This window comes from Mastigoproctus giganteus, chromosome 3 (genome assembly GCF_048544385.1).
Source record: "Mastigoproctus giganteus isolate SK-2022 chromosome 3, ASM4854438v1, whole genome shotgun sequence".
Taxonomy (NCBI): Eukaryota; Metazoa; Arthropoda; class Arachnida; order Uropygi; family Thelyphonidae; genus Mastigoproctus; species Mastigoproctus giganteus.
The window spans coordinates 70,342,764-70,366,893 of NC_143577.1; the positions used below are offsets into that span (position 1 = coordinate 70,342,764).

At 36.1% G+C, this 24,130-nt stretch overlaps 1 protein-coding gene across 3 annotated transcripts in view; it reads left to right on the plus strand.

Annotated features, from left to right (window-relative positions):
* Nucleotides 1-24,130, plus strand: part of Usp12-46 (Ubiquitin-specific protease 12/46) — a 164,538-nt gene that overhangs the window by 119,243 nt on the left and 21,165 nt on the right. For all 3 annotated transcript variants that reach the window (XM_090370555.1, XM_090370556.1, XM_090370557.1), the window contains 2 exons: nucleotides 554-714; nucleotides 4,582-4,714. In XM_090370555.1, the coding sequence (XP_090226681.1) occupies nucleotides 554-714; nucleotides 4,582-4,714 (294 nt within the window). The remainder of the gene's footprint in view (nucleotides 1-553; nucleotides 715-4,581; nucleotides 4,715-24,130) is intronic.

Here is a 24,130-nt window from a genome sequence, read left to right on the forward strand (position 1 = left end):
TTGTGTTTTAGACTTTTGTATGCAATAATGTTTTTTTCCAAAAATTTGCCTTCTGAAACATGGTCCAGTGCATCTTATCTAGAAAATATATTTATTGCAAAAAAATGCAGTATATTTATTTTATTTATTTAGTTTTTTAGATTTAAACAAAAAAAGGTCTTTCTCGGTGTTATGTATGGTGCATATCAAGTTAAGCTGGACATCCTTCTGTGAAGGAGAACAAAAAATTGTTTTGTTGGATACAGACAAGCATTTTGATTGGGGTTTTTCTTCTATGTTCCTTTTATCTTTTTCATAATTTTTTTCCTCTTTATTTAGTTTTTTAGATTTAAACAAAAAAAGAAGTCTTTCTAGGTGTTATGTATGGTGCATATCAAGTTAAGCTGGACATCCTTCTGTGAAGGAGAACAAAAAATTGTTTTGTTGGATACAGACAAGCATTTTGATTGGGGTTTTTCTTCTATGTTCCTTTTGTCTTTTTCATAATTTTTTTTCTCTTTTCCGAATTCATTGTGTTTATAGTAATTTCATTTCTAAAATATTTATAATTTAGGTAAGCAGTAAAGATGAGGATTTCTTGGATCTTTCAGTAGATGTGGAACAGAATACATCAATTACTCACTGCTTAAGGGGCTTTAGCAACACAGAAACACTATGTAGTGAACACAAATATTACTGTGAAAACTGTTGCAGCAAGCAGGAAGCCCAGAAAAGGTATTTAGTTATTTTAATGTTTTTGTGTATTTGGTTCATCCTGGGGGGGGGGGATAAAAAATAAAATAGAGTACTAAAATTTTTAAAAATGCTTTGAGATTTTTCCTTAAAAAATTAGCATGTAGAATAGAAAATAATAATTGGTGATTTGAGATATATGAATGTAGTATATATTTCATAAATAAATTTGGCTTTTTCTGTGTTTCAACAGTTTTAAGTTTACTAAGGGAACTTAAACATCATCAAGTTAATATTAGTATTGGTAAACATTACAAGGAAGCAAGTTTATATAGTATCAGCCAAAATAAGAAAAGAAAGAAAGGAAAAACCCATGTTATTTATCCATTCCCTCAAATAATGTGTCTAATCTTTCCATAAATCTATTCATATTACCTACAGATGTAAGTTTGTTCCAACAATTAGTTATTTTATGTGTGGAAGTTTGCCTTTGGCCGATGGGTAGTTGATTGCTGAAGCAAGCTTCCATCCATTGTTGTGGAAGTGGATAGCTTGAATAAATTCAAGGAAGAATCAGACAAACTATTGGAGGGGATAGATAAGTGAAATGGATTTTTTTTTGCTATTGTTGTGTATAAGCTTGCTTTCTTTGCATCATTTGCTAACACTAATACTCTCTGGCTGAAAGCATAATTTCAAATGATTGTCCTGTAACTATCCTTTTGTAATTTAAATTTATATCCTCTTATGTGTGTCATCTGAGAAAGTGTAAAATAGAATGCTTCATCATTTAGTTTACTCAATCCGTTTAAAGCCTTAAACACTTCAGTTAGGTCTCCTGTCAGGTTCCTAGTTTCCAGATGCTGCAATTTGCAGAACTGAAGTTTTTCTTGATAAAGGGGTACAAAAGGGTACTCTTATCAGAGTACCCTTTTGTACCCCTTCCTAATCATTTTTATTTTCTCTGCACCCATTCCAAAAGATCCCCGTCCTTCCCAAAATGAGGCTTCTAGACTCGTATGCAACCTCTATACAGGTTTGGAAGCCTTGGGAAGTAAAATGGAGCCTGGAAACCTCATTTGAGTTGATGCCTAACCATTGCCTTATATGGGATAATCACCTCTTTGTACCTGCTGGCAAAATTCCTGTATATCTTTGACGTACCAATGGGCAATCCTAGCAGCACACCTACATTGCACAGAGAACTGTACATTTATACCATTTTTTTTTTTTTTTTTTTTTTGTCCTCTACTTTGAGTGGTGTACATCCCAATTGGTATGTTATTCTGAGATAGGTACTACCCATGTGCAATACATTGCATTTATCAGTGTCAAACCTTGTTTCCCCCTCTTCTTTGGTCCATCTGCCTAATTTCTCTAGGTCTTGTATTATGCATGCATTATGCATTGTCCTGTATTCCACAAGACTAAATTCTGCATACTGCTGCTCATTTTTGGAGGTAAAACCTGTCATCGTGTGACAATGCAAGGTGCCATGTAGCTGTTGTTGTGAAGGCATTGCTACAGCAGTGGCAGTGAGAAATATTTGCGACTGAGTTGTATAAGAGGCCAAATATTACTTTGAGGAATATGATCTTCAAATACATCTTGGTAAATAAAACTTGTTTTACTTAACAGCCATGTTGCCACTACTTTTTAAACAACCCTCAATATATTATGATTTTGATAATAAAATAAAAATAATTAAAAATATTAAATTAACTTAGTTTACATTCTTGCACTGGAAAATTTATATACTGTATGCAATATTGTGTAGTCTTTCCTGTCTTCATGGAATATTTTGACAGTAAATGTTGCACTTTTCTGAAATGGAAAATATTCCCAATGTAACCTATAAATTAAGTTAGGTTACCTTCAGTTATGTTTTAACCTTTAAAAATTAGATATATGGTTAATTTTTCATATTAGGACAGTATAATCATGTCTTTTAAAATAGTCTGCTAAAATATAAAGGAAATTTAAGTTCCCTGGTTCAACAATGTAAACTTGTAATGTAATGTTTTTTTGGTTTACATTTTGTTATAATAAAACATTTATCAATACTAGAAAACAATATTATTAGACTCTTATGTGACTATTATGTCAATGCTATGGAATATAAACATCACCATGGCATGTTTTAATGGGAACACATATACATTGTTTATTTAAATAAAATAAATTACTTATTAGTAAGCTTATGTAGTATGTAGCTACCTCAGCATGTGATAAAATGTCTTAGCAGTGAATAAAAAGAAGCAACAGAAGACTTACCTTGACATATAACCACTACTAAATATATTAACTGTAAATTGTGAATAAAAAAATAAATACATAAAACAAACTTTCTGTGTTAAACCATTCATTTATGAAAGGTGCATGCCTGACATCCACTGTATTTGAGGTATTAGCATTCATAATCCATCATTATAGTACAACGTATGAGCGGGGTTCAGAAAAAGATTTGTATTCACACAGAAGTAGTTGTGATAGACAGTTGATACAAGCACCATGTATTTTTGCCACCTCTCAATACACTTCTACAGGCCAGTTTTGTAGAAGTCCTCTGACTGCCTGTCAAACCATGATTCAGCAGCAGAAATCACTTCATCATCATCAGCAGCAGAAATCACTTCATCATCATCAGCAGCAGAAATCACTTCATTAGCAGCAGCAGCAAAGTGTTTTTCACAAAGGAAGGACTTCAGGCAGGAAAGAGGAAGTAATCCAAGGGTGCTAGGTAGGGCAATTAAGCAGGATGTGGCAATATTTCAAACCTACATTCGTGAGCACGCTTCACTGCAGCATGCAAGGTTCGTGTAGGGGCATTGTTGTGGAGCAGGTGCAAAAGACTGGGGAAAACTGCCAAAAAAACAGCTCTCCTCATTTTTTTTCTTTTATGGCAGCACGTAGCCTTGTGATGATGTTGTAATAATACTTCACTGTCATAGTACAGTGAAGGTAATCTGTGAGTATTACACCATGCTGATTCCAAAAAACTGATAGTATCACCTTGCCAGCACTTGACTGCACCTTTGCCTTTTTGGGGAATGGCGATTCTGCATGCTTCCATTGTTTTGACATTTGTTTAGTTTTGGGATAATAGTGATGGATCCAAGTTTCATCCATGTTGATTAGGCTCGAAACAAACTCCTCTTGATTTTCCTGATACATTGACAACATTTCATGTGCATCTTGTGCCCTTTCCTCCTGGTAAGGAGTCAGAAGTCTGGGAAACTATCTAGCAGACACTTTGCTCATATACAACTGTTGTTGGATGAAGTTCTCCACAGATCTTACACTAATTTGGAGCTCTGTAGCTAGTTCTTTGATGCTAATACAGTGTTCTTCCAGGATTAATGCCTTGCTATTTGCCAGGGTGCACAGCAGCTGCTGTAACTTCTTTTATAGCAGTTGCTGGGCATCCTGGGATTTCTTCATCATGCACTGAGGTTCTTCCATATTTGAATTGTTTATACCAATATGCAACAGCACTGTAACCTGAGCAGTCTTCTTCATAAACAGCGACCATTTCTTTATGGATTGTTTTTGGTGTTTTCCCTTGCAGAAAGAAGAACCGAACCACTGATCTGTATTCCACTTTATCCATTGTGACACTTCACTTCAGTGCTGTAAAGAAAAAAAATTTTTTCAAATCTAAGCCAAAATATGTGTGTTCTTATAGAGATTTCAAGATATCAAAAAAAAAAAAAAAAAAAAAAAATCTATCAACAGCTGGGTATTGAATACAAATCTTTTTTGATCCTACCTCTCGTAAGAAAAATCTGTGGTATGTTGAGAGGTTACATTGTATACTTGGCCTGTTTGTAACGAGTACTATATTAATAATATAAATTTTTAAATAAATTTAATTTATGATTTAATAGTTTGTTTCTTAATTTTTTGTAGGATGAGGGTGAAAAAGCTACCGATGATATTAGCCTTGCATTTGAAACGATTTAAGTATATGGAGCAACAAAATAGGCATACAAAATTATCCTACAGAGTTGTATTTCCTTTGGAACTTCGTTTATTTAATACTGTGAGTGTTTTTTTTTTTTTTTGTTGCTTTTATATGTAGAATATTTCAGATTGTCTCCATTATGAGTAGTAATACATCTTCAGCAGGAAGTCTCATCTTATATAAAAATATATTTGTTCATATGAATATTGCTTTATGTTCAAATGATTGAAATTTTTGGTTAGTAAAAGTTTTGGATACAAAAGCTTATTAAAATAGAAACTAATTCATCCAAGGCATGTGTTTATTTGAAATATGGGATTCAATGTATTTTGATCAAATTAGCCATATTCTTCTGGAAATTTATGGGTTTTTTTGCTTTAATTTTTACTTTAATTAACTTTAATTAACTAAAGTCAAGTTGACAGGATTTCATGTAATAAATAAAAAGTGGAATTAAACATAACTGAGGTGAATTAGTTTTAATTCCACACTCTATAATGTAATAATTTTTATTTCAAGTTTGTGAATTTTATTAAATTACTATTACTGATGAGAAATTGTTTATGATACAGCAGTTTATTTATTACATTTATTATAAACAGTTTTTGCATTATTAGTACATTTTTATTAAAGTTTTTACCAAATGGGAGACTCACTGCCTCAAGGCACTTACATTTGGAAAATTTGCTGCTGAAAGGGTTAAGCTTGTAACAGTTTTGCAGTAAACCTTACAAACACTGAAATGTGTGTGTACTGCATAATTAACCTGTACTTTGTCACATTATTAACAATATACCATTTACAGGTGCTCATTTTATTCTGCCTGTCTTTGGTTCCTTGAAGAAGCTTAATGTCTTTTTTTATAAGTGGAGTCTCAATACTTGGACACAGTATTCCTTGCAATCATTGCAATCTTACAATTGCCTTGTACAGTGGATAATGATTCCACCCTTTCTCTATAAACAAATTCTAGATAAATCATCAGTAGGACACCATGGGCCCTCCTTGTCTTATGTCTGCGCTGCATGGAGAACTTCATGTCTGTCTGTCTATGTATGTAACTCCCAAATCCCTCTCTCCATCTATTTTTTTAGACACACACACACACACACACACACACACACACACACACACACACACACACACACACACACACACACACACACACACACACACACACAGTCTCCACCATGTCTGTGTATCCATCTGCATGTAATTTTATATTTGGACCTTTTAGAAATATTTGTCAAGCCATTCCAAATTTCAGTAAAATCAGACAAATAGAAAACCAGCAATTGTTATTTCTTTTTTTCATAAAATTATGGGGAAAAAAAAAAAGAAAAAGAAATTCATAGATTAAATATAGTTTTAATGTAGTATTGTGAGCTTTAGGCAGTCCATGCATTCTTTGTGTGTATTGTTATGTGCAAGACTTGTGAATGTGATGATGCTTGAAGAGATATGTATAAGCGGAAAGAAAAGACACTTGAAAAGAAAATAGAGTAATACTGGAGGAGAGTAATAAATTGAATAAAGTGATGGTCAGAAAAGCTGCCACTTCTGACTATCCTGAAGAAGTGCTGCTTGGCACTGATCATTAACTACTCTCCTGGATCTTGACATGTGCATTTGACATCATATCCTGTATCGCTTCATCGATGTCTTTTAAGAAAATAAGAAAATTTAAGAAAATCAGATAATAAGAAAATGTGTCTCAGTACTGATATTTGGAGGACCGCCACGCCTTACATTAACCCAATATGAAGAGTAACATTAATCAGAACCCTCTTCCTGCTGTTCTACATCCACCTTGCAATTCAGCTATAAATCTTCCCTATGATCCCAACATGTTTCAGCTTATAAAGTAACCTCTCATGTTGCACTGAGTCTGATGAGTTGTGAAAATCCAAATAAACAATGTTGAAATTATTTCTTACATCCAGATCAAGAGTGACTGCCAAAATAGCTAATCAGGTTAATTAAACATGATTTTCCCTTTACAAAAGTGTTTCTTTAAGAATTTCATTTCTTTCTAAATGACCCGGTGTTACACTCTTTGATAACTGCCTCCATGATTTTTCTTCCCACTGATGTCAGACTGACCAGCCAGTAGTTACCCACTTCATTCTTAGAACCACCTTTATGTATTGATATTACATTGGCAGTCAAAAGGGATCTCTCCCAACTCCAGTGGTGCCTCATTTAATAATTAGTTAATCTCTTCTGGCCTCACTAAAAAATTACTGCATATATAGCAGGAGCCTTATTTGCCTTTGGACCCAAGTTTTTTTTTAATGAACAATCTTTCTAATTTCAATATCACTAATTTTATGCTTACCAGCTTCACTTGCACAGTTTATACTCACCATGAAGGGTCTTCATGGTGAGTATAAACATGGTGAGAACAGATATTCTGCACTATAAATATCAGTGCAGAATATCTGTTCATGTGCAACATAAACTGCAGTATTTCTTTTCTTCTTTTTGCTCGCATACATCCGAAAAACTCCTTCTTCCCATTATTTTCTCTCTTAGCTAGCAGTTTTTCATAATCAGCCTTTTCTAGTCAAGTCTTTTCAGTGGTACCATTACAGATCAGTTTGTACCTGTACTTTTTATGGCTCCATAACTTTCCCATGTAATCTTTTTCTTCTCTATTTAGCTTTTTAGTTGACTATTCATCCATATTGACATCTCCTTGTGTGCATATATTCTATTAATAGTATATATGCATTCATGGCTTCTGCGACCATTGCTTTAAAGTTGTTCCGTGATTCTAATGTATTCTCCTTCTGCGTGCCATCTCCCCAGTTGATACAGGCCATGTAGCACCTTAAACTGTCATAGTTTTCTTTCCTAAAACTGAAATCCAATCCTGCCTTTAACAGCTGCTACCTCCTGCACTGTAAGCTGTATGAGATCATCTGGTTTGTGGGTGATGATCAGGTCTAGAATATTCTTGACCCTAGTACTTTCCTAACTTGCTGATACAAATAATAATATTTTAATTATTTAAATACAGTGGAACTTCTCTATTATGAACTTCTATTTAATGAATTTCTCTATATTACGAATTTTTTCGCAAAACATTGCACCTTGAAACGAAATTACATGTAAAATTAACCCCATATAGTGAAGCGTTAGTCTCCCTATAATGAATTTTTAAAAAAATTAAACAAATGGGTTTCTTAAAAGTGGTCATAAACTTTACAATAAATAGGGTAGATTTGTAAATTAGTAGTAGTAGTAGTAGTAGTGGCACTTGATGCAAGAAAGCAAGTGTAGGAGCTTATGCAGCATCAGCCAAAAAAAAAAAAAAAAATCACACCATACCCTCCAAATGCCTGTCCAGTTCCTCCTTAAATTTATTTAACCTATCAACTTCCACAACGACAGATGGAAGTTTGTTCCAGCAATTAACCACCCGCTGGCTAAAGGCAAATTTCCGCACATCTATTCTACATCTATCCTTTCTTAATTTGAACTTATGTCCCCGTAGGTTCGTATTCTGAACAAGTGGGAGGATCCCATCAGAATTCAGCGTGCTCAACCCATTCAAGGCCTTATAGACTTCAATCAGATCACAGTGCAGGTGCCTAGTCTCCAGCCACTGCAATTTGCAGAACTTAAGCCTCTCTTGGTAAGAGGATCCCTTCATTCCCCTCACCAATCGTGTTGCTCTTCTCTGTACACGCTCAAGCAAATCTACATCCTTCCTAAAATGAGGCCTCCAGACCTGTACGCAGTACTCAAGGCGTGGCCTGACCATTGCCTTATACAGAGGGATAATCACCTCCTTTTCCCTGCTAGCAAAATTCCTATATATCATTGACAAAACCCCATGACCTGCCCTAGCAGCCTGTCTACATTGCTCAGAAAACTTCATATCTGACTGCACAATTACTCCCAGGTCTTTTTCGTTTTCTACCACCTTAAGTGTAGTACCACACGGTACGTTTCTCTGGGGTTACTTCTACCCATATGCAGTACTTTGCATTTGTCAAGGTTAAACTTCAGTTGCCACTTCTTAGCCCATCTGCCCAAATTATCTAGATCCTGTTGCAGTAGCACACTGCCATTACTGTCATTAACAACCCTGCCAACCTTCGTGTCATCTGCAAACTTCGACATTAAGCCTGATATACCTTCATCAATATCATTGATAAATATACAAAACAACAGTGGACCCAACACCGAACCCTGTGGGACTCCACTAATAACATTAGTCCACGAAGAGCAGCACCCATTGATTACCACCCTCTGTCTTCTCCCACTTAACCATCCTTTTATCCATTGTAGCAACTTACCCTTAATACCATTCTGCTCCAATTTGTACAGTAGTCTTCCATGCGCAACAGTGTCAAAAGCTTTCCTGAAATCCAAGTATATGATATCAAAATTATTTTTTGCATCCAGTTCCTTTGTGACCACATCATAATAACCAATCAAATTTGTCAGACAAGACTTTCCCTTAACAAACCCATGCTGTGTCTGAATTATTGCTGCAGTCTTGTCTAGATGATCCTGCAATGCATCTTTAACCAGTGACTCCATTATTTTACCCGGAACAGAAGTTAAACTAACTGGTCTGTAATTACTCGTGTCACCCTTCGAACCTCCTTTGTGAATTGGGGATACATTTGCACATCTCCAGTCCGTGGGAACCTCCCCTGAATCCAAGGATGCTCTCATAATTATGGCTAAGGGTTTGCTTAGTTGCTTTGCCGCCTCCTTTAATATAACTGGATAGATCCCATCCACCCCAGGTGCCTTTCTTATGTTTAACTTCAACAATTTCTCCTCCACTTTGCTCTCAGTTATTACAAAATCATTAAGCACACTGCTACAATTTGATAACCTTCTTCCATTTTCAAACTGTAATAATTCCTCACATGTGAATGTAGATGCAAAATACTCATTCAGTTTGTTTGCTATCTGAGCAGGATCATCAACAGTCGAACCATCGATGTCAAGTGGACCAATCATATTCATTCCCTTCCTTTTAGAGTTTATATAAGTAAAGAAATCCTTGCTGTTTTTCTTAGCATCTTTTGCCAAAGATTTCTCGTAATCTGCCTTTGCCTGCCGAACCTCCTTTGTGACCTGATTACAGACTAGCTTATATCTGCTACAGGCTTCTGCGTCGCCTGATAATTTATATGCATCCCATGCATTTTTCTTCTCTGACACGAGTCTCATTAGTTCATTTGATAACCATTTAGGCCTAAACCTTGAACAATATTTCTTCATCGGTATGAAAAGTCTAGTAGCTTCCACGATTAATTCCTTGAATGCTTCCCACTTAGAATTTACTGTTTGTAACATCGTCAGTTGATCCCACTGTACAGAATTTAAAAACTGTCTGAGACCACTGTACTCCCCTTTACGGAAGCAAAAACCCTTTCCTTTACCCCTGACGGTAGTTACCTCTTTGAGTAAATCCCACTTCAGCACACTGTGATCACTGCCACCTAGTGGTTCCTTTATCTGCAAATTCTTAATACACGAATGATCACTGCTGATAACCAGATCAAGAGTATTACTTTCTCTGGTTGCCTCTCGAACATGCTGCTGCAGAAAACAATCATCCAATAAATCCACAAAAGTCTGACTAGTGTGTGAGTGACCAACCCACAAGTTCCAGTCAATATCTGGGAAGTTAAAATCCCCCATTATAAGACATTCTGATTTACTGACCCACTCTATTTCTCTGTACAATTGTTCATTGTACTCATTCGAGTCATTAGGCCTATAACACGCTCCTACTCTTATTTTTGCTTTCGCAGTGCTTATGTCACACCAAACTGACTCAACAGTGCACTGTCCATCTATATCAACTGGATGCACTTCTTTTGATTTTATGTTTTTCTTAATTAACAGCATAACACCTCCTCCCTTTCTGTCCTGTCTATCCTTTCTGTACACATTGTACTCCCCAAATTCCAGTTCTGCATTCCTTATATCTTTGTGACACCACGTCTCTGCTATCCCAACAATATCCGCCTTTGATGTCTTGACCAACACTTCAAATTCATCAAATTTATTTACTATACTTCTAGCATTGGTATACATGCAAGCATACATGCTCCTATGCCTATTCCTTGTTACCCTAACACATCCCATATACCCAACTATTCCAGGATGACTGCCATCCGTCCCTGAAACCCCCAACACCCCTCGCTCCAGGTCGCTTCTTATTCTAATAGAAGTTGTGCAAGAATCACCTTCACCTCTGCCTGTGGTTACTGTTAAACTATTAGTCTTTGTATCCCCCCAAGCTAGCAGTTTTCCGACCCACCTAACACTGCCTCGATAGCATCAGCAAATATTCTTGCACCCTTTCTATTTAAGTGTATCCCATCCCTGTAGAAGCAGTCTCTCCTGTTAACAAGTACAGTCCAGGCTGAAAAAAATTCTACCCCTTGAGCCTTGCACAATCTTTCCAGGGCCGAATTGATCGACAAGGCTCTCATCATATACTCCCTCCTATCGTGTCTGGGCAGAATTGCAGACACTTTCAAATGCAACCCTAATTCTCGGCTTTTTTTCAACAGTGACCTGTGCTTGTTGAGTAATTCTGCCAGTCTCCTGCTCTTAATATCATTAGTGCCAACGTGTACAACTATATCACCTTTTGTGCCCTTGAAAGATGATATCCGCTGTACAACGTCATCAACCTTTGCCCCTGGCAGACATACCCTGGTCCTGTTCCACCTATCCTTTTTACATAGCATGTTCCCCGTTTCCCTGACAATAGAGTCACCAACAACTAATAGTTCCTGTGGGACCAGCGCATTCTGCCTTGGGGTTTGCCGCTGTGTTGCGCGATGACCAAGTGCAAGCTCTGGCGTTGATGTGGGCAGCTGAGAGCTTGATGGGCCCCTCAATTTATTTCCTTCGAGGGCATCCACCCTGTCCTTCAAACTCTCATATAGGCCCATAACAACGCTGAGTTGTCGCCTGATTTCCTTACACTCCTTACATCGCGCACACACAAAGACATCCCCCATGGCAATATCATGTTCCGTTCCAGAGAGTTCGGCAAACATTTCACAAGTTGCACATTTTTTTAGGCTGTGACGCGTTGGAGAATCGCCCCCCTCAGTTCTCCCCCGAGTCACAACACTCCTGCCACTTTGTGCCCGTTGCTTTGCTGCTCTAGTTCGGGGCATGGTAGTTTAAATTAATAAAATCAATAAATTAAATGTCAGTAGTATTTGAATAGAAACAGTGAAGCGTATTACTATATAATTATGCGTTAGAGCTACCTAGCTACCTCAATTAAAAAATTTGAATTCCCTACAAAAACTTTGAATTCCCTATATACAAAAACAATGGCTACAAAAATCGAACAAAAATAACGGTTTTACCTATCGTAAGTAAAATCCACAAAAACTCTTTATCTAAATTAAAATAAAAAATAACCAGCGTAACTATAACTATATGACTACGTATTAAGTACAATATAAAACAACAATCATGTAAATAAAAGGCAAACACTTATCGTTTTTGCGGAGCTTGTAACTGACAGCTGTAACTTTTAAATAGGGTAGATTTGTAAATTGATGTTGGCTCAGGGGAAAACGAAATTCGCTGCGGTAAACCTTTAGCATGCTGCGGCAGCAATACATAGAATGGTACCATAGTCGGATTTTAGTAACTCCTACTGAGTGACATTCGCTTCTCACCTCAACCGAACCACGTGACCTTCCTGTCAATCATTATATGATATGTCCGTTTTGATCTAACTGGACTTCCAGTAGATGGTTTTCTTGAATTTTTTTTTTTTTTTTTTTTTATTTCATTCTTTTAGAAAAATTTGTCATCAATCACATAGGCTATATGCCCTTGTATTTTTTTTTTTTTCTTAAAAGTAACATACAGCATACATTAATTAAAAATTTTCTTTTGTGTATATATGAATGAAAGCAGAATAAAAGAAGTTCACAAAGTCGTATATTTCTTCAAAGTGATTGATAGGAAAGGTCATGTGATACTGTTGAATTGGCAAGTGAACGTCATTGAGTAGGCGGTACTAACAATTCACTGTATGGCCAGTGTGTGTATCGGCAAGAGCTGCAGTAGAGTAATTTTTACAGTTGTGGAAACAGTGTCAAAGAGAGAGTGTTTAAGTATTAATGATAAAGTAAAGATTCTTCATGATATTGACCAGGGTTTTAAGAAAAAAGATGTTGCGGAGAAATGTGGCATACCTGCAAGCAGCTTATCTACGATTTTAAAAAATCGAATATCAATTTTAAATGCAACATCTTTTTTTATCAATTTTAAATGGAAGAGCAGACAAGAAGCGAATTAAGTTGTGCATATACAAAGATGTTGATAAAGCTGTTCTAAAATGAGTGCAAATGATACGTGAAAAGAATAATATACCAATATCGGGTCCAATAATTAAGCAATAAGCTCTGAAATTTGCACAGTCCCTTGGACATACAGAATTTAATGCGAGCACTGGGTGGCTAGATAAATTTAAGAAGCGACACAGAATTGTGGAAAAGGTTATTTGTGGAGAAAGTGTTAATGTAAGTGAAGAAGATTGCAACAGTTGGAGGAACAAAATCTTAAAGAAGATTTTGAAAGAATATGAACCTAAGGATGTTTTTAATGCTGACGAAATAGGTTTATTCTTTAAATGTTTACCGAATAGAACACTTGCTTTTAAGGATGATAAATGTTTTGGTGGAAAACAAAGCAAAGAAAGAATCACTGTGATGGTTGGAGCAAATATGACAGGAAGTGAAAAATTGACTTTTAGTCATCGGAAAATCAAAAAACCCAAGATGTTTTAGAGGCACAAAATCTTTGGAAGTTGACTACACCTTTAATAAAAAAAAGCATGGATGACAAGTGATATCTTTGAACACTGGATATTAAAACTAGACAAGCATATAACAAAAGAAAAAAGGAAAATCGTGTTGGTAACTGACAACTGTCTGGCACATCCTGCCAGTATTTCTGCCAAACTTAAAAGTGTGAAGTTGTTCTTTTTACCACCAAACGTGATATCAGAACTCCAGCCAGTGGACCAAGGCATTATTAAAAACTTTAAATTTCATTATTGAAAGAGAATAATAATGAAGATTGTCAATGCGTTATCAGAAAATAGAAACTTGACCTTAGAGATTATCAGAAAATTAACCTTAGAGATTGCATCACTGAACTGGCAAAAGTTTGGACAAACGATGTCACTGAATATACTATTCAAAATTGTTTTTCGAAAGCGGGATTTGCATTGAATACAGAAATCGAACAACTGGACGAACAAGGTGAATTGCCTCTTTCACAACTGAAACATCGAAAATGAAATAACACTGGATAGTTATGTTTATGTAGATCAAGATTTGACTACAACAGAACATCCAAATGAAGATGAAATACTGCTGAACAGTGTTAGACGCGACCATGATCACGAAGAAATTAACGATGACGCCAAAGACACATTAGAACAACCCGTAGAAAAGCCGACTCATGAAAAAATGATTCACGCTTTTAAAATGGTTCATATGGGTCTACAGTTTTGTGAAAATGTCACTGATAATGTTTTTAATGCTCTGAACAAATGTGAGGTTTTCTTTGAGAATCAGACATTTTTTAATTGTACTGTGCAAACGAAAAAAGTAGGTGGTAGATGACTTTCATCAACCGGTGAAATACCACCACTTTGCTTATTGGAGGCTTGAAGTGGTGAAACCCATGTTTAGTCTCTAGAGCAAAGTTTCCGGCATCCCCCTCCCCCCATACTTCTCCTTTAACCCATGCATGGTACTAAGTACTATAGGTTTTGATACCTTTCGTGTTTGGGGTTTTCATAAAAAAAAAGAAAAGAAAAAAAAAAAAAGAAAATTACAGATTTTTTAAATTTGTGATATTTGCTGGCGAAAATTGTGTAAATGTAATTTAAATAAGTGTTTTTGAAATAAAATACATTAAAAATAAATGTATATTCATTTTCATTTTCTAATTAAATAATTTCTAATAAAAAAGATATTCTCTGTATAACGAATTTTTTCAGTGGATTTATCGAATTCGTTATAGGCAAGTTCGACTATTTTATTTTCCATGGTGAGTTCCCCTCCCACTTTCTCCAATCAATAAGCGGCATATTGAAATCAACCATAATAAGATATTCACTCTTTTTATTAATTCCATCTGCATGTGGATGTTCTCGTTATAATCTTGTCATTGTACTCTTGCTTCCACCTAACTCATACCACATCGATTCTCTAGTAACATGCACAACTTCTGAATCTATGAAACCTTTTGTCACACTCAGAAGTTTTTTGTGTAAAAAGCATGACTCCACAACCCTTTCTATCATCCTTATGCTTCCTAAATACATTGTAAATATCACAGTGAAATCCTCTATTTCTAGGTGATTCCTGTTATTCCTGTTATGTCAGATTTATTTGTTCTAACCTGGAGTTCAGATTCACTCATTTTATTGACAACAGTTCTGACATTATTGATTAACATTTAGTCTTAAATGTAGACACATTATTATGTGTTGTTAGTTTTTTTTTTTTTTTTTTTTTTTATGTGAACCCCAAACACGAGAGGTATTAGAACCTATAGTACTTAGTACCGTGCTTGGGTTGGAGGTTGAGAAGACGAAAGAAGATATTTGTTGATATTGGACTTGAACTTCTTTAGATTGTAATTATCAGGAAATACGTATGAAGGAAGGTTGTTCCAGAAAACAGCAGTTGAATGAATAAATGAGGAAGATGAAAAGTTGGTTCTGTGGGTTTGAAGTTGGACAGTAAATGGATGTTGGCTGGTGGCGGCACGTGTTCGGACTGTTTTGAAAGAGAGAGCGGGAATTATAGAAGCCAATTCAGAAGAACAGTGTCCATGGAAGTATCTGAAACAGTACGTCTATCATTAATTAACCTAACTGCCCTCTTCTGAATGGAATCGAGAAGCCTGAGAGAGGTTTTGGGGGCACCACCCTAGTTGTGGGAACAATATTCCATGGCAGGGCGGATTTGCGATTTATACAGAGTGAGCAGCTCTTTGGAAGAAAAGTAACGCAGAAAGCGAAAGAGAAAACCAAGTTTTCTAGATGCAGAGGAAGCAATATTTGTAATGTGCTTGTGCCAAGAGAGATTAGAAGTCAGGGTAATCCCCAAAAGATATATATCATTTTGCCTAGAAATCGGAGTGTCACTAAAGCATAGGAGCAGAAGAATCCTTTTTGCGAGATATAAGACAAGACTGAGTTTTAGCAGGGTTGAAATCAACTAAGTTGTCTTTGCCCCACTGGAGAATTATCTGAAGATGGGCATTTAAGGAATTGGTAGCAGATTTTCGAGAAGTTGAAGCTGGTTGAGCAGGACAAGGTTTCTCAAAATGGAAAGTGGAATGCAATGTGCTATCATCGGCAAAACTATGGATAGGATTTCCAGTCAATGGAAGAAAGTCATTAATATACAAGAGGGAGTGGGGGAAAGAACTGAACCTTGGGGCACACCGGCATTAGTGGAGAAGTTAGAAGACAGAGAGCCATCTACCATCACCCTCAGTGAGCGATCAGAGAGAAAACTGGATAACCAATTACTAAAAACAGTTGGCAAACCATAAGTTGGAAGCTTGTTTAGAAGACCTTTATGCCAAACACGATCAAAAGCCTTTGAGATGTCAAGAGCAACTACTTGTGTTTCACCGAACCTTTCCATTGAATTAGTCCATAAATGGGTAACATAAGCCAGAATATCACCAGTGGATCGACACTGACGGAATCCATACTGGCGATCGTTGATCAGACGGAAGGTTTCTAGGTAGTTTCAGAGTTGGCGGTTAATTGATTTCTCCATTACTTTAGAAAGAGTAGAAGTAATTGCAATGGGACGATAATTGGATGGGAGGGATTTGTCACCCTTTTTAGGAACTGGCTGGATATGAGCAAATTTCCAAGCAGAAGGAAAAACACCTTTGGAATAAGAAGGTAAAAAAAGGCGGCAAAGAATAGGAGTAAGTTCAGGAGCACAGGTTTTGAGAACAAGTAGAGAAATACCATCAGGACGGAGCTTTCTTAGCATCAAGATTCATCAAAATCCTTCTGATATTCTTTTGACGGAAGACCACAGGAGGCATTGAATGAAGCATGTTGGGAATGGTGGGAGGTGTTTTACCAAGATCATTAATACATGAGCTGGAAAAAAAATGGGATGCTAGCAGGTCAGCTTTATCCTTGGCTGAAGTGACAACAGAACCATCTGGTTTGGACAGCGGTGGGAGCAGAGATTGGCAAAAGTTGCGGCCAATAGCTTTGGCAAGAGATCAGAATGCTTGACTACCATTAGGGAAAGAAGCAAGTTTTCTACTCTTAGCCTGTTCAAATTCTAGTTTGGACTGATTAATAACTGCTTTACATTTGTTGCGAGCTTTGGTGTAGGCAGAAAATGAAACTGAAGAATTAGAAACAAGCCAATTACGATATGCAACATTCTTCTCTTAAACAGCCTTAGCACATTTATTGGAAAACCAAGGTTTTCCAATAAATAAAGGACGAGATTTTAAAGTGGCATGTGGGATAAAGGATTCCATTCCTGCAAGAATAATTTCACTGACACGATCTGAGCAAACGTTGACATCAGAAGTTTTGAAACAGTAATCCGACCAAGGAAAAGAAGAAAAGAAGTCTCGCAGGTCATCCCATTTTGCATTCTTGTAATGCCAAACAACACGTGGTTGGGAATAGCTATGAGATAAAGGTTCCATTGGAGAAGAGACAATCACCAAGTTGTGATCTGAAGTGCCTAAAGGACCTCTCACTTCGACCGTGTACTTAGAAGGGTTGTTTGTGAGAAAAAGATCAAGTGTATTGGCTGTATGATTAGGATTGTCCGGTATTCTTGTAGGTAAATGAACAATCTTTGCTAGGTCATTAGTAATTGCAAAAGCCTCAGCATCTCGACCAGCTGGGTCGGTGTGACTAGAAAACGGAAGCCAGCTGGAGTTGTGAACTTTAAAATCACCAAAGAAAATTACCTCACTGTTAGGAAAGTTGGACTGCAGAAAGTCAAGTTGCAAAGAGAGAAAGTCAAAGAGCTCCAAGTGATTAGTGGAGTTGGGAGAACGGTAGAGACAACAGATGAATTTGACACAATGAGGTAGAGAGATTTTAAGCCAGAGAAGATCAAAGAGAGGAGATTCCAAATTGCCAAGTCTCTGACAGGGAATATCAGAATGGACATATGCACAAGGTACCACCTTTGAGGCGAAAGGAATCATACAGCAAATAATTTGGGCATCTGAGATGAGCCGTAGTTGAATCAACCGATAACTTAGATTCTGTCAGAAAAAGTACATGGGGTTTGGCAGACTGCAAGTGGAAATGGACATCATTCAGATTAGAATTGAGACCACGTATATTTGTGAAATGAATTAGGAAGTGCTTGAGAGGTTTAGATCTTTTCACAGATAAGCTTGCTCTATTAGTTTGACAATTCATGGTGTATTCAATAGTAAGAAAAAGTGGGTGGGACATGCTGTACGAAGTAATGAAATTTTTGGATATGGCGTACACGTGGTAAGAATATACCCAGATCCTTGACATAACGTGGCCTCGACAATGCTCCCCGCATACACTCTACTCGGACTCCCTCCAGTCATTATCTGGCAGAGTAGAGGTAGCAAGATTATACACTAGCTGATCCGGAAGCCTCCTAGAGAGTTACCAATAGGTTCGGTCCGGTGTAATAACTAGATATAACTAGTGATACTTAGTCCATATTTTCAGTTAGAGTATCTATTATTCATGTCTCCCTCCTTACCACTAGCAGTTTCCCTGTACCCTTAAAGTATATTCAATGATTTTGGCAAAGTCTCTTGCACTATCTTTGTTTAAATGCCCAATGTTAAAGGAAAAATAGTTAAAAGTCAAATAAGAATTACAAAAAAAAAATTAAAATTGTGTTAAAAATTAGTAAAAAAAAAACTCCTTGTTAATTTTTTTTTATGTAATATTATCTTCTGAATCCATTTGTTTATCATTTGATTCAATTTAACATCCAGATCTGAATTCCAAAGAATTTCTTTGAACCCAAATTGGACAACTGAGCTAACAGTTACAATCCCCACATGCTGAATTCCAAAGCTGTTTTCATGCTGCCATTTACTGTAACTGTCTGCTGTTAGTTGGAAACAGATAAGAGATGGCAGCTTGTACTGGAAGATTTCAAGACAATTTGTGCATTTATGTACATGTTATTTGAAATGATTTTCAAAACACACACGTATATACTATTCTGAGCCCACACATGGAAAAATAGATATATACAGTAAACCCCCACTATTCACGGGGGTTACGTTCCTGAGAAATGCCACGAATACCGAAAACGCCAATACTGAGCTATAGCTCCCATAGTAATAAAGGGGTTCCGTTCCAAAGTATGAAATATATAAGAAAAACTAGTCTAAAATTTTGTCTATGTATGTATTATATGTACCTTTATAATATGACTATGTACATAGACAGTACGTAGTGAAATGCAAGCATATGACATCAAAATGAAAATAAGAAACAATTTAATATTAAATGTAATATTTATTAGAAATTTCAAACAAATCTTTCAAACCAGCGCCTTTGCTAGCAAAAAAACTTATCCCGCCAGTGCTATCACCAGTTTCGCTAAAGTGTTGATAAAGGAGTTTTGCCTTTTCACGAATAGTGAGTGAACTTAACGGAATTTTAATTTGAGTTTGGTCTTCTGTCCACAGATTTAAAGCCTTTTCCGTTTTTTATAATTTAACATCACGAGTTACGGTGCAAATTTTTGAAGCAATTAGTGCGTTTTCATGGACACTACGGCGGATTTTTTCTTCCGATTTCTTCATTGATCGTACCGTTGACTCATTGATTTTATAATGTTTTGCCACTGAGGAGACACTTTCACCATTAGAAATTTTATCTAATAACTCAATTTTATTCGCTAATGTCATCCCCTTCTTTGATATTTTCACATTTCTCTTGTTATTCGTAGCCATATTTTTGTAGGGGTTAGAAAGAACTTGTCCACAATACACTCACTTTCTTCCATTAACACACTCGAAAAAGTGTTTTACACTGCAAAATGGTCGATTTATCATTTTTTAAGCATATCAATTTATAAATTGATAAATTTATTCAATTTATAAGCATATAAATTAAAAACAAACGACGAAACCTTCCATGACAAGCGCATAACACATACTGAACAAGGATTAGCTAGAAACATCCACGCTCGCGATTTTGTCACCCCTCTCCCCCCACCCACTGAGTGCTGTTTTGACCGGGAAAGATAATTTTAGCCACGCCCATGTTTTTTTATGGCAGAAAATGTTTACAGCGCTTTAAAATTCACATTTTTTTAGGTTTCATTTTATATTAAATCGGCGATCGCGAATACAGATACCGCGAATAGTGGGGGTTTACTGTATATACAAATATACAAAGCTTGATTAAAAACTTTGAATGTTGCATTCAGTGATAAATGTTTACATTGTTTACAGTATAATCTTCTGCAGCTACATATTTGTTCTGCTGTGCCTATCACTAGCCAAGACATTTTTGGAAGTCTTCTTTTGTGGATGCTCTTAGGTTATGCTTGATTGGATTTCTTAAACTGCATAAAATAATTTTCTTGTCATGTCATGTTTTAATTTTGGAAGTAGGCAAACAGTCACATGGTGCCAAGTCAAATGTATGAGGTGTGTGAAGCATAATGAAAATGTTTCTGTTGGTCAAAAATTTACAGGTGGAGAGTGATATGATATGACGCATTGTTGTAGTGAAGGAGCAAACCATATTTGTTATTTTTCATGTTACAGCAAATTGCATCTCTCAAATGTTTTAAAACAAATGTTCTTGGTAGTAGATGCATTAACAGTGATACACTATGAAACAAATTCTTTTAATGCAATCCACTCATCAAAAAATGCAATCAGTGTGCGATTTTGACTGCCAAGCTTTTTTGGTCTTGGTGACATTTTCCATTAGAAGCTTTAAATCTTGGTTTCTGGGTCAACCAATATGCTCAAACAACTCAGATGAAATGAGAACTTCATGCTGTCTTTAACAAGAAGGTTCTCATTTAATTTCCCATATATCAAATGGACAATATAATGGCCAAAAAAACATCTGTTTCGTTGGCCTACATTACAGATGCACTTTCTTTTCATTATCTTGATGAATTTTTTGAATAATGTCATTGTAAATAACAGTAAGTTATATCTTTCTCAATGTAGATTCATCTGGAATGTTTTGATTTAAGCAAAATTTTTTCAAAAATCATTTGAAAACTCAACATCTTTCGAAATGTCACTTATCCTCTCTCTCAAGAGAAGGTAACTTGTGGGAATGTTTTTTAAACTTTGATTGATCTGGAATTTTTTTTTTTATGCATGGAACATTCTTTTCATAAACAACACAAAGGACAATACTTCCATCTGCAGTAATATCTTTTTCTGTAATTGACAGTCCACGATTCCCATAAAAGTTAGTAGTAAATTTGATTTTTGGTGTTTTGATTTAAAGCTCCAGTTGCCCATTGTTTAAATTTTTATAGCAAAACAAACTGTTATGCTACACATACAAAGAATGTACTTTCATCCAACATCACTGATGGCATGAAAATAAAAGCAAAATGCTATTGGCATGTTTTTCCATGCTAACTGAAATATTTTCCAGTACTGACTTTATTGTGATATTTCAATGACAGAAATCATGTTCCAAGTTGAATGTCTGAAGGACTGATCAAATTTAATGAAATATGCTGTGCCTAGTAATATTTATGTGATATTCATTTATATGTATGGATTAAAATGGCCACAATATGCATTTGCATTTACCCATTTGCAAATGTATATAATCTAGTGTAGAGCTCTTATAATCTATGCAGTCCATAAGCCTGACATTGAGTAGCGCTGTCGCTTACAGCCTCTGTTCAGTGCATTATCTCCTTTAGTTGCCCTGTGCTGTTTTAATACAACAGTAGAGGTCTGGTGCAAAATTTTATTGATTATAGTAAGTGATTGATTATTTAAGCAGAATAAAAGATAGTATCTTTTATTCTGCTTAAAAATCTTGTAAGGAGAAGTGAACTCCATTAGACCAGTATGAATCCAAACAAATGTTAAAATCCCTTATTCATGGTCGTGCACTAATAAAAATAGTGCACAACATGAGTAAGGAGGTTTTAGGTCAGCCCACATGCTGTTCTGAAAACTTCATGTCCCCTTGTGAACTGTGGTATGCATATATATTTGAATTACGGGTAGCGAAAATTCTGGCTACTCTTAATTCAAATATATATGTTTACATCCACAGTGAACATGCAAAATCTTTTGGCCTTGGCCATCTCAGGAATAAACTAAATGTTTTTTTTTTTTTTTTATTATATAGAAAAATCTTCCTATCCAGTCTCACCTTATACGTAACATTAACACCTTTAAACAAGTTTGTGAATTAGTCATTTCCTTCACTGGGATTATCTATAAAGATTGACACAAATTACCCACACCAAGATAAAATTGTTTATTATTCAGCAGTACATTACAGTACCTTTACTGGAGCCTTGAACTCAAAGATTATCAAAACTCTTCGCATCACACAAATTCACATAATTTTGTTTTAACACAAAACATTTAATATGGGAATTTTCACTTAATATGAAAGAATTCACCTTTTTTAACATGACTTTGAGCACTGTACTGTACTATACTCAAAGCTTCACCTTAAATAGAATCTTTCTGTCAACAAGGATGTCTTTTCTGAAAACGAAATAAATTGCCACCATCACTTTTTACCCTTAAAAAAACTGCTTATATCATGAATCGGTATGCACCTCTTTTCCAAACTGTGCTCAGAGTGAATAGCAGCCTTTACATGTACACTCTTTCCCACACTACTAATACAGATCTCTGTAGGATTTGTAAAATGATTTTGAAATGAACAAATACTGACTGGCTGGTGCTGTTCCAATTTACACAAGAAAGCAGGTATAAAACTTCCACAAGTTTATGTAACTGATCAAATTCTGAAGCTATGCACAAAGGTTGCATTTCCAGTTACAGTACAGATAGCATGTAACTGCTAGAGTGGCACTTTATCACCATAATTGAAATGGAGATCTCCACTTACAATAAGTTTGAAGAAACCAAGCAGTGATAGCAAAGTTAAAAGAAAATGAAAATCAGTTTCTTTGAAAGTTAAAAATGGCTGAACCTTTAAAAAAGAGTGACTATACTGATTATTAATAGCATGTATGAACAAAAGTGCACAAACACTCAAGAAATATCGTGAATATTGAGGAATTAAATTGAGCCAATCTTACTGCATAGCTCCTTGCTTTGCTTAGGTGCAATTAATCTTCCATTGTAATTAGCCTTGACAAGTGAACATGTGATAACCACATACTGTTGTTTGCTTATGGCTATGTCGCTTTTCTTAAATAGACTTTGTAATGGGGCATTTTAACTTCCCAGATATAGACTGGACATAATGACAGCATGTTCAAGAGAACCAGAAGGAGTAATATTCTTGATCTGATTATCAGCAGTGATTATTCATGCATTAAGAATCTGTTGTTGTTGTTGTTTGATTTTTAGGAGCATTAGCAACTAAGGCCATATTGCTCCGGGATATGTGGTGGTCAGTCCCTGACCTTTCCGCATCCTTCGTATTTGGTGGTGATGGGCTCGAACCCCGGTCTAATCAAGAAGCGTGTGCTGCGCACTGCTGCTCCTTCCCACCTGGCTACGGAGGCGCCCTTAAGAATCTGTAGATAAAGGAACCACTAGGTGGCAGTGATCACAGTGTGCTGTTGTGGGATTTACTGAAAGATGTAACTACCATCAGGGGTAAAGGGAAGGGTTTTTGCTTTTGTAAAGGTGACTACACTGGTCTCAGATTTTTAAATTCTATTCAGTGGGATCAACAGCAAATACTAAATGGGGGAAGCATTCAAGGAAGCTACTAGGCTTTTCATACCAAGTAAGAAATGCTGTTCAAGGTTTAGGCCTAAATGGATGTCAGATGAACTAATGAGACTTGTGGCAGAGAAGAAAAATGCATGGGATGCATATTATCAGGAGACACAGATACTTGTGGTAGATATGAGATAGTCTGTAATCAAGTCACAAAGGACATTAGGCAAGCAAAGGCAGATTACGAGAAAGGGGATGAATCAGATTCCACTTGATATTAATGGTTCGATTGTTGAGGATTCTTCTCAGGTGACAAATTGAATGAGTATTTTGCATCTTTATTCACATATGAGGAATTCTGTATGGAAAGTGGAGGCTAGAAGCTTATCAAATTCTAACAGGGAGTTAAATGATTTTGTAATAACTGAGAGCAAAGTGGAGGAGAAATTGCCGAAGTTAAACATAAGGAAGGCACCTGGGGCAGATGGGATCTATCCAGTTATATTAAAGGAGGTAGCAAAGGAAGTAAGCAGGCCCTTAGCCATGATTATGATGGCATCTTTGGATTCA